General features: G+C 47.2%; 3 protein-coding genes across 3 annotated transcripts; 2 read left to right on the top strand and 1 right to left on the bottom strand.

The window, feature by feature from the left end:
• Positions 1 to 1447: 1447 nt before the first annotated feature.
• On the top strand, positions 1448 to 1870 carry ETH_00012375 (uncharacterized protein; the record flags this gene model as incomplete). The annotated part of the gene is made up of 1 exon (XM_013375477.1): positions 1448 to 1870. One exon carries the CDS (start codon positions 1448 to 1450, stop codon positions 1868 to 1870), a length of 423 nt encoding a protein of 140 aa, XP_013230931.1.
• A 3754-nt stretch (positions 1871 to 5624) lies between these two features.
• On the top strand, positions 5625 to 7298 carry ETH_00012370 (uncharacterized protein; the record flags this gene model as incomplete). The annotated part of the gene is made up of 1 exon (XM_013375476.1): positions 5625 to 7298. One exon carries the CDS (start codon positions 5625 to 5627, stop codon positions 7296 to 7298), a length of 1674 nt encoding a protein of 557 aa, XP_013230930.1.
• Positions 7299 to 8282: 984 nt separating this feature from the next.
• Positions 8283 to 12040, bottom strand: ETH_00012365 (uncharacterized protein; the record flags this gene model as incomplete). Its single annotated transcript, XM_013375475.1, has 6 exons — positions 8283 to 8396; positions 9156 to 9305; positions 9617 to 9706; positions 10325 to 10449; positions 11275 to 11434; positions 11834 to 12040. The coding sequence occupies 6 exons, from the start codon at positions 12038 to 12040 to the stop codon at positions 8283 to 8285; spliced, it is 846 nt and encodes a 281-aa protein (XP_013230929.1).
• Between the last annotated feature and the right edge of the window lie 961 nt (positions 12041 to 13001).

Genomic DNA, 13001 nt, shown 5'->3' with positions numbered 1-13001 from the left:
CTGCTGCTGCGGGGGCCCCCGCAGCAGCAGGGGCCCGGGGGTGGCTGCGGGGCCCCCAGGGGTTTACAGATAGAAGCTTGGGGGCCCCCTAGAGAGGAAGTGCCCCCGGCTGTGCTTTATGTCAACAAGTATAAGTGCATTGGCGCGTTTTTTATATTCAAATGGCCTGCAGTGCCCTGTGCAATCACAGTTAGACAAAAAGCCCCAAGTAGTACTTTTTTGACTTCAGAAAAAGTCAAAAAGTATCTACAGAGGCCTGGAGCTGCACCCACAGCCCATCTTGAGCTCCTCTGGCTGTGTTCAAGTTGGGGGGAACTGCACAGCTGCAGCTCCCAATAAATTTATATTGCTGCAGCTATTTACAACAGTATGCGGATTCGTATATGCGCATATATACAAATGTATATATATATATAATATATATATATATTTTATTCATGTATTAAATATATATATTATATATTTTATTATATATACGTATATACGTATGTGTAAAATTAGGGTATATATATTTACACACATATGTATATATATTTATGCTATACATTAAAATAGCGAGGAGGAGATCCTTCTCGCTGGTATTGGGCTGCGCCTGCGCATATAGGGCATAGACGGCACCCTTTTGCAGCAGCTGTTATTACACTCGAAGGGCAATACATGTGGAAAAGAGGAAGTTTGCAAACTGGAACCAGCCCATATTTGGGCTGTTCATGAGCACCCACTGACATGAATAAAACTTGTGTTTCCCGAGACGGCTGCATTTACCCCAGTATGTGCTTTGGAGCGACAAGATCCCCCTGCATTTGGCCTGAAAGGAGCAGCAGCGTCGCTAAAGGGCGTCTCACTGAAAGGGCACTAAGGTAGCAGCAGAGCAGCAGCGACAATGAGCAGCAACGGAAGTAAACGCTGCAGCCGAAGTGGAGGCAGGAGCAGCAGCAGCAGCACCGTTCCCTAGACCCAGGCTTGTTAATACCTCACTGAGCCTCTCTAGAGCCCGCAGAAGCTGCAGCTGCAGCAGCAACAGCAGCAGCACACCGCATAAAAGGGCTCAATTATACCGAATTAAGCTTTCCTAGAGCTCTTCAGTTCATTTTTCAAGCCTAATGCGTGCGTTGCGTCTGGCTGCTTCATTGGGTGTATGAATGTATGAATGCGACACATAACGGGGAGGGGGCGACGTCTCCACGAGAGGCATTCGAGTCCCGAAACGCAATAAATACTTTAAATAATATTAAATACTGGGAAAAAGTCGAAAATTAATTACGAGAAGTCATTTAAACATCTGTTCTAGGGGGGTCTTCATGGACGAGGTCCGGTGGTCAGCTGCTGCTGGCGCCGCTGAGTCTTCAGTGGCGGGATGTCTTGCGGCCCATCATTGGGCGCGTGAGGTTGGGATCCTTCCATAAAATCTCCGAATTTAAGGTTTTATTTACCTTTATTTGCGAAAATGACTGCGAGAAAGGAGAAAAAGGCAATGCTGGGCGGCAGCATCGAAGGCATTGCCGTGCGCAACTCGGCCAGTTTCTTGAACTGGGGGGTGCTTCGTTCGGCTCTCCCGCCTCTCAATTCCCGCGTTGTTGCTCTAACTCAGAAACTGGACTCTTCAGTGCAAAAGAAACAGAAAAAGACAGGAGCGAGAACTGCAGCAGAAGCGCGGCCATCTGACCCACACCCCGTGTCTGCTGAAGCTGCTGCAGCGACGCCAGCAGCAGCAGCAGCAGCTGCAGCAGCTGCCGGCCCGCCAGAAGAAGAAAAGAAACCTACTTGCCTTTCCAATGATTCTTCTGGGCGCCCCGCGTATCCGCTCAGCTGCATTTACTGCCCCAAAGGCATTTATACCCACCGCTGGCGAGGGTCACCTGGCCTGTGAAAGTTGCTGCTGCGAGCAGTGCAGCAGCAGCAAGCCCCTGTGTGGACCACTGGTCAACTGCCAGTCCAAGCCTGGAGCCCCACACCAGCAAAAGGAAAAGGATCGGCCCTCGGGGGCCCCGAGCCAGTGCAGGGGGAACTGCAGCAGCGTGGCTTAAGCTTGGGCAAAGGGGCGTTCTTTGAATTTTTTCTGAATTTTGTGTTTTGACTTTGTTTTCTTGCTCATACTTTGTTATTTTTTCAAATTTATTCGCCGGCGTGGCTCAGTGTGCCCGCCAGCACATCATTTCGTCTTTTTGAGTGAAAATGGGGGCAGCAAGCTTCTGCAGAGGCCCCAGTTTGGGGCTTTCTGCCAATTCAAAAGCTCCGCTGCATGCGTTTTCGCGAAAAGGCCTTTTGAGGGCCTTTTGGCCCGCAGATTTTGCATGTTTGTCTCTGGCAGGAGCAGCAGGCCCAAAGAGCTGCTGCTGGCGAAGGAAGAAAGGCAAAGTGGGAACATAGCAAGAGGTTTCTGGCCGAAAGTGAAGTGCTTGAACTAAGACTGGGTAGCTAAAGTGGCTCAGGAAGCTGGGGACTTTCTCCCGCATTTCAGCACCTTCTGGGGGCCCAGCCAGCCTCGAAACGCATTTTGTAGAAAGCTAGGGAGTATTCTTTTTCCTTTTTCTCGTTGATGCTGCGAGCGTGGCTGCAGCAGCGCGTGCTGCGGCTTGCTGCTGCGCGCTGCAGCTTGCTGCTGCTGCACTTGCGGCGTTGCTGCCAGGCTTTTCAAATAACGCCGACCTTTGATTTTTGTTTTCTTCATAGCTCTCTCCTGCCTGCAAGAGGCGGGCTGTAGGCACAGTCAGTGGTCCAGTGGTCTCAGTAGTGATAAGGAGAGCTACAGAACAACGGCTAAGGACTACTCTTTTAGCGTGTATTGTGTACTTTGCTGCCTCTAGGGGCTTTCATTCTTTTCTCTCCTCGTTGCCAATTCACGTGACAAGTGGTCACATTACTGGTTCTTTTGTTATTGGCACCTTCTGCATTCTGCTGCTGGGGTTAGACGGGCTTGCAATCGATGCAGCACTTAACTGTTCTTGGTTTGGAAGGAAGACATTCTAATTGAGACGGACATATTCCCGAAGCCCCTCTCCATTTAGACTATCACATTATCTCTTTACAGTTCTCTCTACTGTTTACACTTCCTCTTTTTTGCTTCCCCTGCTTTCTAGATCAGCATTTCTTGAATGTGCAATTCCTTTGCTGCTGGGCAGACGCGGAAAAAGCAGGTAATGGCGCTAGACAGCGACAAAGAAACGCATGCAGCAATGCAAATTCAAGAAAAAAGTATATTGGGAGAGAGAATACAGCAACTTAAATGGGCATAAGCTCTACTGCAAATGCCAGGAACAAACCCTGCATCTTAACACGCATCACTCAGCCTCTGGGCTTTCTGATCTAAACCTCTATTCTATTTTCTCTCTGCACGCGACATAGCTGCTCTTTAATCACACTCTCATCCAAATATATTTGCAAATATATGTTTGCTGAAGCAGCTGCAAAAGGGTGCATGCAAATTATGCAGAAATCATACAGTCAAGATGAAGACTGAGCGGGCGAACACGAAAAAAAGAAAGTTGCTACGCTCAGTTTTCTCGAGAATATGCCAAGATTTTTGTCACTCCTTTGACAATTCATGGATTTACTTTGTTCTTTTATTCTGCATTTGATATCTGGATTTGCAGGTAATGCCCCGCTTGTCCTTGTGCCGCAGGCGCCAACGCCTGGGGCCCCCTTCTGTCCTTCGCTCATCTTAAATGGAATTGTCTGATTTATGTTTCCTTTTTTTAGTTTTAATGCAAACATTGCCTCATACTGAACAATAACTCTGCAGCTGATATCATCATTTCAACATCCTTGTTATTTGCATGTCTGCTTCGCGATGTTCACATTCATTGCATTTGAGATACACGAGCGAGTCACAGCTTGACAGCCTTTTAAACTCTAGTTTCTTTTCTTGTCTATCGTGTCTTTATTCTTCTAGTGATCATCTAAAGCTTTTACGCAACCCTGAAGTAAAAGCCTGCTTCTGAGGCCTCTACTCACGTTTCAGTCTTAAAGTTGCCTATTCTGATAAATGGATGCATGAATTAAATGTTTGGACAAATTTTCCACAAAGAGTACTTACGAATAATCCAAACTGATTAGTTTAGAAGTCATAGTTCGTCAATAAAGTACCGCCGCTACCATCAAGAGCTGAAGGTGGCACTGATAGCGTGTTGCTGGACTTTCGCAATATTTAGACCCTAAACCCTAGCCCCCAAACCCTAAACCCTAAATACAAGAGTGAAATCATTGCACTGCTGCTGTACTGTAAATAGTATCCTTCGCAAGCAAGAGTTTGAAGTACCTGTTTTAAGGACACCCGCCACATTTATAAAAGAATGACTGAACTGTGAGCCGCGTGAGAAATAGGCAAATGCCAGAGACGCTCTTTAAACATAATTTCAAGAGTTTAAGCCTTATAGTTTGGCGTTTAGCATTTGGGCCTAAGGGCTTAGCATCTTGGGCTCCAGGCTTTGTCTTGAAACGGTACTGCTCAGTATCAAAAAGCTCCCTACATGGTACATTTGCTGCAACCTGGAATGTCCATACCAATTAAGCTCACTCTAATAATTATATTTTGACTTTCCAGGATCAGTTTCCATGAACAAGATCATTCTACCCTTTGAAGAAAAAGTAAACTGCAGTCCTCTGTGTGTCCCCAAGCACTTCCTCCGGCTGCAACCGCAGCACCTTCACCAGGGTTTTGACGGTGAAGAAAAACTAATTGAAAGCAGATTTCCGGGATCCTACATTTACTTAATGGGTCAAACGATCTAGCAATTTGTAAAGACTGGTTTATCAGCGTGGAAGTCTGAGTGGCAAGTAATGGGTTTCCCTCGCCAGCTGCCTCCATTATGAAATGCATCGTGTTCCCTGTTTAAAACAGATTATCTTCTATTCAGCGGTAGTTCCAGATCTGCAGCATTTGTAAAGAAATTGCTTCCTCGAAGGAAGCTCGGGATGAGAACTCCAAGACACCCCCTTGCCTGCTTCTTGTCCTACGCCTTGTGTCCGAATTTCCTTCTCAGACACGACTAATTACATAAATTGAGATATGAAAAGATATATGGAATATTAAAAAGGACGGCACCCACGAAGTGTTGAAGAAAGCACTGTGGAACCTGCACCCTCCAATCCTGGTGTGTCCGAGTGGCTCCCACGCCTGCCTGGTAAAACTGCCCCTGAGCCCTGCACCTCAACAATAAACTCTAAATCTTGTTTATAATTGTTGGAAAACTCCATAAATCTAAATTAAAAGCACTAAAAAACCTGCCTTGCCCGCGAACGCGTCGAATGCTTGCCGGCACGGGGTCGTTCTGTCTGTGCCAGTGGTCACGGCCGGACTGGGTGACCCCAAAGGCGCGATATAAACGGAGTTAAAGTTTAAAGTGAGATACTTTTGATAAAATGCATTCAATTCCGAAAAATTGTGCAGTTCAACTCGCCAAAATAAGCAAAAGCAGCAGCAGCACCTCTTAGAAAGCCCCTCCCCAAAAGCGCCGCGCGCCGGGCATCGCTCCACGAGCATTGAGGGCAGCAAGTATCAGCCGATCATCATTCAGATATTCCATTTTGTTTTCGTTCGTTTGCAACTTTGCGAATTGAATTCAAATTCTTTTTATATTCTTTTTACAACAGATCACCCGCGTTTTTTTGTGCTTCCGCCGAAGATGGTCAGGCTGTCTCGGCAACTCAAGTTCGTCGTCTGTGGTGTGCTGCTCACGCACGCCTACTGTGCAGCAACAGCTGCTGCAGCAGAGCCAGAGCCTGCTGCTGCTTCTGGTGGTTTTCTTCGAAGACGCGTAGGGTCTTCAAGTTCTGGGGGAGAAGTGGTGGCTCCTGGAGATGAATCTGTAGGATCAAGGGAGGACTCCGGCACCCCGAGGCCTCTGGTTTCTGACCCTTTTGTCTGGGGCCGTTCACCGCTCTTTGGAGAAGATATACCTGAGGGAAGAGTGGACCAGTCGGGGCCCCCACCGGCCCTTACTACTTTCGAATCCCCCGGAGAAACCCAAGCTGTAGAGCCAGCGGGGACCCCCTCGGGGGCCCCTTCGGGGGCCCCTTCGGGGGCCCCTTCGGGGGCCCCTGCGGGGGCCCCTCCAGGGGCCCCAGAGGGGGAGGAGGAAGAGGGCCTTGAAGAAGGCGAATCTGGCTCTTCGGGCGAGAGTTCCAGCATATCTTCCGAGACAGCAGCAGCAGAGGCAGCAGCAACAGGAAGTCCTGAGGGCAGCAAGGGGGTGACTGACAGCTCGTCAACTTTTGCTGATGGGGGCGGAGATGAGCAGCCCGTTGAGGCTCTGGGAAGCAGCGGAGATGAAGAGGAGGAAGCTGAAGATGATGAGCCTCTTTTTGGAAACTTGTTTGACGAGGTGGACGGCATCAGGGGGCGCCGGCTGGCAGCAAGCAGCAGGCGCAAGCGGACCAGCAGCAGCAGCAGCAGCAGCAGCATCAGCTTGAGGAGGGGCGCGAGGAGGAACCGCCGCAGGCGAGTTCTGCATGAGGGGGAATCCTCTGAGGAGGAAGAGCCGGATTGGGAGTTGGGGAAGCTCTTCGAAGGACTAGTTGAAGCAGAAGCTGCTGCTGCAGCACGGTTTGAGGAGGAGGGCAGAGGGCAGCAGCAGCAGCAGCAGCAGGACGATCTGGGGCAGCTGGCGCTGCGCCAGTTGCTCGGACTCGGGGCGAAGCTCGAGGGCCCCGAGATCCCCCAGGGCCTCCAGAAGTTGCTGGAAAAAGAATTTCAAGGAGTTCAAGACTTTGCAAAAGAAGCATTAAAGGGCCTCCAATCCGAATTTGGGGTTCCCAACGGGGGGGCCCCCGACCCTGCAGCAGCTCTGGAGCAGCTGCTGGCATTTGTTGAGCAGAAGGGGCCCCAGGGCCTCGAGGAGTTGGCAACTTCTCTTGAGCTGTCTGAGGAGGCGCTGGCGTCCTTGGAGCAGGCAGCAGCAGCAGCAGCAGCAGCAGCAGCGGCAGCAGCGGAAACGGCGGACCCAGCAGCAGCAGCAGCAACACCCGCAGGCAAGAGGATGTCTGCGGAACAGGTGAAAGCTGCAATTGAAAAGTTCGCCAAACAACTCAAGACGGCGCTACAGCCCACTGCGGAGGAGCTGCAGCAAGCTGCTGCGCTGCTGAAGGGCAAAGTGGCTGTGGGGCAGCAGCAGCTGCGCGAAGCAGCAGCAGATGCTTCTGCGTACGTCGGCCAAACCCTAAAAGCGGGTTTGCAGGCGCTGCAGAAGACTCAGCCGCAGGTGCTCGAGGCAGTTGCGAGGTTCTACACTGCACTGGAAGAGGGCTCGCAGCAGCAGGAGCAGCAGCAGCAGCTGCAAGAAGCAGATGGCATGAACTAATGTTGTTCTTGCTTCCTGGATTCAGGTTTCCGCGAGGCAGCTCTCAGTGCGCCTCTGCTGCAGCGTCAAATGCTGGCGAAGTGGCAAATTATGTTTATTATTAGTTTATTAAGTGGTTATATCTGGTAATTGAAGTGTTCTTTGGATTTATGACAGCGGGGGAAACCCTCTTCGTCTTGGAGGCAACTGGGTGCAGCCGTTTGGTTTGAAGAACAACGCCAAAGTGGTGCGGATTTGGAGGCACCTTTCTGTCATTTTATTTTATTTATTTTCTCGAGATTTTCTCCGCCTGTTGCTGCTTAAATCCACAAGTTAGCAGCGAACAGCAAAATGTATAGAAGGGCGAAGCTGCATGCGGCGCATTAGTTGAATTGTGCAGTTTGGGGCTTCCCCGACTTGTTGGGTTTCTGAAAACTTCGATAATATTTTGTTGTAAATTTTCCTATTAATGTGGCGAAGAAACTGAGGACGAAGAGAATGACGGAAACTTCCCATGCAGAGGATGCAGAAACCCTTGCATAAGCAGACAGATCTTTAGTTCTATACTTCAGCCAGTTTATTATGTACTTTTTCCTTCAAGTGGAGCTACATATGCTCAACAAGAATGGTACAATGCTGTAGATATTGTTGTAGTTATTTATTTGGAAAGGTAGAAATATGTGCGGATGTATCCTACTGCCGCTTGTCATAACATTTCATGGTTAACATGCATTGCAAAGGTCTGAATAACTGTATTAATTCCAGATAAAAAAGGTTTGGATCTGTACAGAGAAAATAAATAAACTGTACGACTAATTTCTTGAATCTTTTTTTCCCGTTTATGTTTCGTCGCATTTCAGAGTTTTGGTTATTGCCTCGAAGCCCGAAGCCTCAGCGTTTGGGGTTTAGGGCTTTCAAGGGTTTTCTGCAGGGCCTAGCTATTCAATGGTTTACGCACTGCGTTTGTGGCGAGTTTCGGCCCTAGGGTTTAGGGTTTAGGAGCTATCAAAGCCAACTGCTGGCGTCGAAATCGGGTTTCTTCTCTTTTTTCTTTTTGGTTTCTTTTGTGTTGCAAATCGCGAAAGACGCCAAACAAGGAGCAGAGGCTTTTGAAGGGCGCTGAAAAAAAAAGAAAACAAAATTCACAAAATTTGATTATTTCAAAAACATTTTATTACTAATTATTATTATCTACTTGTTAATTGCTGTCATTTCTTGCATGCATGCAGTGTCTTGTTCACATACAATTATTCTCTACTGTCTGCAGTAGTAGTATTGCAGTATTTGTATTTATCCACTTATTAATTCTATTTTAATGGGAACAAAAGCACGCAGTTGCATGCATTCCTCCAGCTTTATGCTATTTGCAATTTAAATTTTATGTGCATTTATAAGTTAAATATGCAATTATACATTAAATATGTATTTATAAATTAAATATGTATTTATAAACTAAAATTGTCTTTATAAACTAAATGTGCTGCTGCGTTCATTTGCATTTGAAGCAAGACTGACGCGTACACTGCAGAAGCAATAGTGGACAAACATAGGCGTGCTGCTTGTGAATTGATTTGCTGCAGCAGGTGCCACTATTCTTGCTGCTGTTGCTGCTGCTGCTGCTATTGCTGCTGCTATTGCTGCTGCTGCTGTTGCAGCTGCTGTTGCAGTTGTCGTTGTTACTGCTACTTCTGTTGCTGTTGCTGCTGCCACTTTTGCTGCTGCTGCTGTTGCTGCTGCTGCTGCTGTTGCTGCTGCTGCTGCTGTTGCTGCTGTTGCTGCTGCTGTTGCTGTTGCTGCTGCTGCTGCTGCTGTTGCTGCTGCTGCTGCTGCCACTACACGTAACTGGACTAAAACTTTGAAGTTCACTAACTGCATCACCTGCGGGGCCGGCGGCTGGCTGCTGCTGTCTTGGGTTTGCGTCTCGTCCACCAAATGCCTCACAACAGTTTTTTCCTTTTTTCTTTTTAAAATTTTCTTTTTTCGAATTTCAGCCACGCGCTGCGCCAAGTAGCGAATTTCTGCCAAGCTCTGCATGCACAAACAAAGCATTTTGTTTCCGCAATTCAAAATTAAATCCACAACTGAATTTATTTCTTTTTCTGCACTTTTATATTTTTAAATGTAATAAATAAAAAACATATATATATATATATTTATATATGTGTGTAAGACTTTGCTGCAGCTAAGACTGCGCATTTGGCTGTATTTGAAGCAGCAGTGAGTTGATCTGGAGGGGCAAAGAAGAGCAGCAAATAAGGAAATTTAATTAAAAATAATATTTTTAATAATTATAAATAAATAAAATATTAAATGCACATTAAATGCAAATTAAAACCCACTCTTTCTGAAGACAGCTGCGGCTCCGCAGGCATCGACTGGAGCTGCCAGTCGGCAGCCTGCAGCTCCACACCCCACAAATTGTAAACCTCCTGAACATAGCAGCAGCAGCAGCAGCAGCAGCAGCAGCAGTAGCAGCAGTAGCAGCAGCAGCAAAATTGGTGAATAACAAAGGTGTCGCCACCAACATTTGCGAAGTGTATCAGCAGCACCTGCAGCAGCAACGGCAGCAGCAACGGCAGCAACCTCAACAAGAGCAGCAACAGCTGCAACACCAGCAACAACAGCAACACCAGCAAAAGCAGCAACACCAGCAACAGCAGCATCAATCTGCGTGCCAAATGCTGCAGCACCCTCTATATGTTCAATATTCACTCGTCAAGTTCATGTAATGCAGCAAGAAGATGCACCAGCAGCAAGCCCATCAAAACTAAAAAGAAAAGAATCAAACATGGTGAACGAGAGACAAGAGGAATCAAAAAAAGTAAACAAATTGGTCTGAAAACAAGCAGCAAATTCAAATTCAAAAAGAAAGCAGGTGCAGCAGCAAATAGGCAAAGAGGCACCTGAGGATACACCCAAACACCTAGAGTTCAGCTGTATGCAAGTTCAGCATGCAAATAAGTGTTTTAGAATAGATTTAATTATTTTATTAATCATTAAAAAGTAAAATAAACAATTAACTTGAGAAATAAATGCCAAATTCCCACTTGAGCCGCCTGAAGTGCCCCGTGTTTCGCCCAAAGTGCGTCTTCTGCACTTGTCAGTTCGTTCAAGAAAATGAAATAAGGAACCAGCAGCTCATCTACAGCTTTCCGGCGGTCTGAGCTGAGACCTGAGAGAAATAAAGTTCAAAAATAAAATATTTATTTAAAATGACTCAATAATTACTTTTAAAAAGCAATTTAACGCAAAAAATCGCTGAGAAACACTTTGTGACACACACAAACTGCCTCCCAACGCATGCATGCACTGTTGCTTATATGTATTTATGCATGCAAATATATGCATGCAAATATAAGTATATATGCATGCAAGTATATGCATGCATATAAAAATTATATTTGCATGCATATATTTGTATTCATAAATACATATAAGCAACGCAACTATATGCATGCATATAAAAATTATATATGCATGCTAATGTATGCATGCACATAAATGTATACATGCATGCATATAAATGTGTATATGCATGCATATGTATGCGTGCGTATAACTGTATACATACATGCAAACATAAGCATGTGAATAAATGTATACATGCATGCAAATATATGCATGCATGCAAATGTATAGATGCATGCACACGTCTGCATGCACATAAATGCATATGTATGCATGCATATATATATGCATGCATATGTATGCATGCACATATATGTAGAGACAAAAGCAAGTCATATATATTTAAATACCTTAATTACAAATAAAAAGATATAAATGAGGAGGCTTGAATTAAATATGTCCTTTTGCATGCAGATTTGCAAGTGTCTTTGCTGCCACAGTACCGGACTGCATGCATACACTCGAACGCCCCTACATGCATGCACGGAAAGCCCGTGCAAAAGCAAACGAAAAGAACTCAAATAAAGTAAAATGAAATAAATAAAATAAATAAATAAATAAAATAAATAAACAAATAAATAAACTTCACCAGCCACAAGAGCTGCGTATTTGGGGTGGGTGTAGTCGTTGCCGCCTTCCTTAAGTTGAAGGGCTTTTGCTGCAGCAGCTTTTTCGCAAACTTCTTTTGCTGCTGCTTCTTGGCCTTCAAAATAAGAGTCTACAGCTTTCGCCTTAGCAGCAACATCGGCCTGCGCAGCAGCAAACAGCAGCAGCTAATCCCAGTCGAAGTTGCAGCTGCAGAGCTGCAGCAGAAGCAGCAAAAACGGCAGCAGCAGCTGCAGCGGGAAGAGCTAGAAGCAAACGCGTGTGGCTGCTGCTGCGCTAACTCTAGCTGCTGCTGCCGCCCAGGGTGGTGGAACGAAGCAGCAGCTACAAAGGCGCCTGGCGTTGCTGTTGTTGCTGCTGCTGCTGCTGTTGCTGCTACTGCTGCCGCTGCTGCTGCTGCTCCTGGCGCTGGCCCTGGTGCCGGTGCTGCTGGTTCCAGTACTACCTACTACTACTCCTCCTACCGCTGCTGCTGCCGCTACCACTGCTGCTGCTGCTGCTGCTGCTGCAGCTGCTGCTGCTGCTGCTGCTGTGTCGCTGACCTGGAGCTGCTGGTAGGCCGCGTAGGCGCTGCTGTACTCGAGCTGCAGTCGGGCGTAGTTCTTCTGTGCTGCAGCAAGGCCTCGGAGGCGGACCTCCCTAGACACCAGGACGGCCTGGTAAGGACTCATTTCGCTGCTTTCTGCATTTTGACTCGGACTTGGAGTTCCGCAGTTAATTAAATTCGTGCTGACTCCGAAGAAGGCCATTTTCGCTGCAGAGCTTCCCGCGGGCTGCCGGCCGGGCTCTTCAGCCCCCAAACTCCCTCAAACTCGCCTCAAAATGGAAGGTCTGCGGCTCTTTTCATTCCCTTTGAATTCCACTTTCTATAAATGAGAAGCTGGGGGCTTCCGGCGGTAAAAGGAGCGCCAGAACATGCAGATCAGCCGCCGCCAGCGTCACTGGCATGCAGAATCATGCACGATCCGCAGCTGCGCAGCGGCGCATCTCGCCAAAGATCGGAAGAATTTGTTAATTCAAAAGGCTTTTCAATTTATAATTTGAATATTTAGAAAGAAAATTGAATGGGAAGCGCTGCGTTGAGCAGCGGCCTGGAGGCCGACAACTTGCAAGATTCCGCAGACTGCGGCAGCCCGCCTGGAAGCGTGGGGGGCTGACAGCTCGAAAACTGGAATTATTAAATGCAAATGGACTTCTTTTTGATGTTTTGAAGTGGTAATTAAACAAAAAGAAGGAATTTGAAATGTTTTCCCCGGAAGACTCGGCTTCCTGCACTGTACAGCAGCCACAAGGCACCAGCCGCTGCGCCGGACGCCGACACCGGCCCGGCTTCTTCGCCCACGCGATCTTCCCTTTAAATTGGGACTTTTTGATTTAATTTTTCCTTTCCAATTGTTAGACTTTCATTTTAATTTAATTGGCGCGGAGGATCTTCTCGAACTGCAGCGTTTCGCTGCGCGCACACGGCGCTGTGTGTCCAGCCCACTGGAACGCCTCAGCCCGCGTCGCCTCCTGCGGCTTTTAATTCTTCCTTTCCATTCAAACTCTTTCAAAAGGACATTTTTACTTTCTTAAAACTCAAAAGCTAACTTTGGAGCTGCGCTGAAGGTAAAACGGCGCAGCAGCAGCAGCAGCAGCCTCCGCCGCCGACAGCATCGGTTTCCGCGCCGCGATCAGCTGCGACTCTGCTGCTTTCTCGTTTTTATTTCT

This window comes from Eimeria tenella, genomic scaffold (assembly GCF_000499545.2).
Source record: "Eimeria tenella Houghton genomic scaffold, Eth_scaff28, whole genome shotgun sequence".
Lineage (NCBI taxonomy): Eukaryota > Apicomplexa > Conoidasida > Eucoccidiorida > Eimeriidae > Eimeria > Eimeria tenella.
This window is presented reverse-complemented; position numbering and strand designations above follow the sequence as displayed.